The sequence below is a fragment of the Mesoplodon mirus genome (genome assembly GCF_964341445.2).
Source record: "Mesoplodon mirus genome assembly, chromosome: 4".
Lineage (NCBI taxonomy): Eukaryota > Metazoa > Chordata > Mammalia > Artiodactyla > Ziphiidae > Mesoplodon > Mesoplodon mirus.
Window position 1 is genome coordinate 117,647,597 of NC_138979.1, and position 5,173 is coordinate 117,652,769.

General features: G+C 37.7%; 1 protein-coding gene across 1 annotated transcript; it reads right to left on the minus strand.

Annotated features, from left to right (window-relative positions):
- Positions 1–604: 604 nt before the first annotated feature.
- On the minus strand, positions 605–1,118 carry LOC309803177 (histone H3.3A-like). Its single transcript, XM_082619078.1, has one exon. It carries the CDS (start codon positions 1,033–1,035, stop codon positions 628–630), a length of 408 nt encoding a protein of 135 aa, XP_082475204.1. The 5' UTR covers positions 1,036–1,118; the 3' UTR covers positions 605–627.
- Positions 1,119–5,173: the final 4,055 nt, after the last annotated feature.

Here is a 5,173-nt window from a genome sequence, read left to right on the forward strand (position 1 = left end):
ATTGCTTTGGGCCCACCTGACTAACTCAGGATAGTCTCCCTATTTTAAAGTCAGTTGATGAGTAACTATAATTGTTTCTGAACCTTAATTCCCCTATTTTCATGGATCATAACTTATTCACAGGTTCTGGGGATTAATATTTGAACAGCTTTTCATTCATTTTTTTGAAGGGGTGGTTATTCTACTTATCACAGTAATGTAATGGTAGATTGTCTGAGACTTTGGGTTCAAACTGTGCAATATTTCTTTTTTCTTTTTTTTTTCAGTCAATAAGAAATTTACTTGTTTTAAAAAAAAATCCAAATGTTGGCATTGTCCAGAAAAATTTAACAGGTTTATTTATAATTGTTATAAAGTTGAACTGCTGAAACTTGTTCACTGAAACATTTTGACTTGCACTAATGCTTTATGTCCCTGCATTTATATTAAAAATTCACACACAAATGAAAATGGAAGAACTGCCAATACCTGATTTCTGTCCCCTATTTTTCCACCTGCGATCATATACTTAGGTACCTTTTGATCCCACGGTGTGTGTGTGTGTGGGGGAATCTAACGTTCAGAACTACCAATACAGGAACATAAATTTTTTTTTAAGAATGAAATGTTTCCCGTCATAGTGGATTCTTAAGCACGTTCTCCACATATGCGGCGTGCTAGCTGTATGTCTTTTGGCATAATTGTTACACGTTTGGCATGGATAGCATACAGGTTGGTGTCTTCAAAAAGGCCAACCAGATAGGCCTCACTTGCCTCCTGCAAAGCACCAATAGCTGCAGTCTGGAAGCACAGACCTGTTTTGAAGTCCTGAGCAATTTCCCGCACCAGACGCTGGAAGGGAAGTTTGCCAATAAGTTCCGTGGACTTCTGATAACGTCTAACTTCACGGAGCGCCACGGTGCCAGGCCTGTAACGATGAGGTTTCTTCACCCCTCCAGTAGAGGGCGCACTCTTGCGAGCGGCTTTTGTAGCCAGTTGCTTCCTCGGTGCTTTACCACCGGTCGATTTGCGGGCAGTCTGCTTTGTACTAGCCATGGTATAGAGACCTCCTTACTTAGACCCCTTCTCCTTCGGCTGGAGCTCAGCGAGCTAGAGGCGGCGCTGGCGACAGAGAGCGACAGCGCCCTGGCAGCGGCAGCGAACACAATTGAAAGATGGCTGACACCGAGTCTATCCCTCAACACACCTTTTTCTTTCATGAGGTCTCTTGACGCAAGTGCTGAGAAGGCAGGCTGGTCAGCTATCACAAACTCAGATCCAATATTTCCAGGCATTTAAATGGCAACAATGGCAGGGTCTTTAGGATCACTTACCTAGCACTTCTGAGTAGCAAACCCCTTCTCAATCAACTCTCCTGACTTGAGATCCTAGTCTTTTTCTCCACTACTTTCAGAACTTCCAGCCCCTCTATATTACTCCACAAGAACTCTTTGCCTTCTCTGGCAGTCTCCATAGATTACAAATCAGACTAAATGGTACTTAAATGATTAGAAAAACTGTCTTCCTCTTTCTTGAAACCTGTGAGGGCTCTGTCATTTGAAACCCAGTGATTTGGCTGTCCACAACTTACAAAGGAATAAATAGGGATAAGACATTGGCATTCTGAGTCTGGGGAAGTCATCATCCCTCACACCTATATCCAGAATGGGTTGAACAGAATGGGTTGAATGACTTCTTCTGAAACAGCAAAAAAAAAAAAAAAACCCAAAACACCAAAAACCCAAATGCAATCTGATCCATCTTTTGTTAAGGGTCTTTCTTCTTTTTTTGACATATAATATAAAGGATTTTGGGGGAAAGATTACAGATACCAGGAGGCTACTCAAAGTCATACTCAGGCTACAATTGTCTATTTTTTTTAATATCAAAGACTAATTATAGTAATTGATGCAATGCTGTGCTCTAAACTTACAATTTTCGTTTAGGAAACAGAATCATTGGCAAATACTCTAACCTCTCATGGAGTGTTAGACTAAATTATCCTTAGAAATCATTGATACAGTGCATTGAGGGAGAAGGGACATTTGCTTATCTACCTATTAAGCCTCAGGCCTTGGAATAATGTTCCCTACATCCTGTGAAGCAGGACAGAAGACTTGATATGCTTGACTTTTAAATAAGAGATTCTTTAAAAGGAGAGGGAGGGTGGGAAGGAGATGCAAGAGGGAGGAGATATGGTGATATATGTATATGTATAGCTGATTCACTATGTTATAAAGCAGAAACTAACACACCATTGTAAAGCAATTATACTCCGATAAAGATGTTAAAAAAAGAAAAACATTTTGGAGGACTAAATAAATATACTTCTGGTTAAATGTAAAAAAAAAAAAAAAAGGAGAGAATATGTAATGGAAGCAGTTAGAGTTGAGAATAGGCCATAAAGATGAGCTGTTGGCTCCTGGAAGCAACATCTAGAGACTGTCAGTACTCCGGATTTGTATATGCTTCTGTTTAGAGTTTGAGAGGCAAACATGGCCGGCAGAAATCTTTGGTGGAACTGCTACCCAGAGCCAAAAGACAAGGTTTATTTATCGCTCTAATGTATTAAACATTAATTTTTAATATTTAAGAATTATTCATTCAAAACATTTTTTAGGTTCCTATCTTGATTCAGGCTTTGTGGCAAGTGCCTAGAGATACAAAAAGGACTGAAACGTGTTTGAAGGTTAAGAACTTTGAAGGATAAATGTAGAAATCTAAAACATCATTGTAGTGAGATGTATTTGGATGAGTTTTAAAAAACACCAGGAGACATTTGTCAGGCACATAAATGGGGATGGAGATGATCCCTCCACCCATGACTGGAGGGGTTAATTCCAAGCAAAGTAACTGACATTGGGAAAGGCCAGGGGGAAGGGGGTGCAGTACACCCATGTGCAAGGAATTATAACAATGGCTGTTACATAAGATTCAAGTGGAAGTAGGGACAGTAAGTATTGAAAATGAAAACATGGCAACTACCAGCATATAGAGGGTATTTTAAGACTTGTGACAGAGTTTTGAAATAAATCATTTGTGAATCAATTTTACAACTTTAACTTATATACATAGTCCATGAACTGTTTGCTTTGATACTTTCTTTAAGGCAACCCAGCTTTTCAATTGTATAAACTTATTTCAAAAATCTTGTATTAGTCCCATAAATAGAAAATTAGTGCCTCTTGCTGTAAATTATAAATGGGAAGTAAGATCTCAAAACTTCTTAAAAAATCATCATCAAAGGCTAATCAGACACAATTATCTGCCAAGTAGAGTCTTAGGATTGATTGTAGGTGTCATTCATGGAATTAGCTTACGATGGTAAGAGAAACCAATATTGCAGAGAAGATAATGAAGTCAATGTTTGGTGTGATGCTTTTGAAAGGCCAGTTTTGGGGCACTTAAAAAGAAGTTCAACATCAAAGACAGGCCTAGAAGTTTAGCTCAGGGTCACAACAAGTTACAGGAGGAAGTTGACATTCCAAGAGTGGAGGACCATAAAGTTTTGTGAAGTTATAAATAGTCATTGGGCAGATTCATCTAAGTAATCAGTATTACCTAGACTAGAAAAGACTAAGACTATTGGTTTTTCTTTTTTGCTTTCCTTCTTTTTTTCCCCCTGTGTTCCAGTTCAACATTAACCAAAATTATTATCCATCACCCAAGGCAGAATTGATAAGAAAGATAAATTTTTTCTTTGGGTCATGCCCTTCTAATGTCATACTTCTGCTTCATGGTGATAACTTTCTTTTCTCCCTTCCTTTCTTCCTGGTGTCCCAATTTCCATGGCTGGATTCTGTCTGACCTGGGACTGTCATGTGCCTTACTTGTATGTTGAAGTTGCCCTACATGTTTGGTTTCTACCCCCACAGATTCCTGTAGGAACTGCCTCGTATTACGTTAAGAATAACATTTGCCTGTATTACATATATTTAAGGCCTCACTCCCTCTAATAATAAGTTAATCCTAGATGGAATAAGTATTTGAGAGTCATGGTAATATGATCATATATTAGTGTAAAAGGCATATCTTACATAAGCAAAAGCAAGAATATTTTAATGATGACTTTCTGGCGGCAGTATTTTTACTCTTCTGATCCAACCTATCATTGACATTAAATGCCAATGAATTTCAAAACAAATGTTTTGCAAGAGGTCATGTTCTGCTCTTTCAGTCTGTTGTGTCAGAGAATTTCAGTCCAATTTGATACTCATTTGAGTTGTAAGATTTTTCTCTCCGACTAAGATAGTGGTTAGTGAGTATGCTGGATCTGCTTCTGATACCATCAACAATTTGGGGCTTGCAACAAAACAGTGACAATGGAGAAAGAACGCTTGCTAGATTGAGGAGGACAAATCAGGGGATGAATTTTCCAGGCTAAAGTCAAGATTGTCAAGGAATGTAGAAGCAGTATCCTCAAGCAGTCCAGAGGGCTTACAGCATGGTACAACATGTAACACACAACAGTATCTAATAAAACAGACAACTCTTACGGTAATAGAAGAGCCTGAGGCTGGTGGGATTAGGCCAGATAAAAGTGCAATAGTATGTGAACTTGCCTATATACTGTGTCCCTTCTATATCCCGCACTATTTTAATTTTGCATTTGATTTGCCCTCATTTAAAGGTTGCATTGTAAGTGTTCCAAAACTTTTCCTCTTTGGAATATCTTTACCTCACATTCTAAGATACTCTTTCCAAAGGCACAGCAAAAGTACCTTTTTTGCTACTTCCCCTGCAGCATTTGGCCCAGTGCTTTGCACATAGACTATACCCCATAAATTATAGTAGTTGGATGATTTAAGTAATTTTCTTTGTAAAGTACTAAAAAGTCTTACCCAACACACTAAGTAGAGATACAGATGTGAGGGAATCAGTTTGATAATAGCCAAAGCCTGTAATAGACAATGCATTTTAAAAAACGTGATGCTATTGAATTTAGAATAAATTGGGAGAAATAATTCACTTTTATGGTGGATTAAGACAGTTCTACTAATGAGACATACAAATGTTGATGATGTTCTTCTAAAGTGTGATTGGATAAAAGTAATAGAGTTGGCAATAAATCAGTTTTGAACAAGGAAAAATAACCATAAAAATTTAGTACAACATAAATATATCTGTTATTGAAAAAGATTAGTTCTGAGATTATGATTAATATAGTCAAATATTTGATTTCAGGTTTGTTTTT

Excerpts from the sequence above, each read along its gene's own strand:
- LOC309803177 (XM_082619078.1), bottom strand. The coding sequence starts at position 1,035 with ATGGCTAGTACAAAGCAGACTGCCCGCAAATCGACCGGTGGTAAAGCA.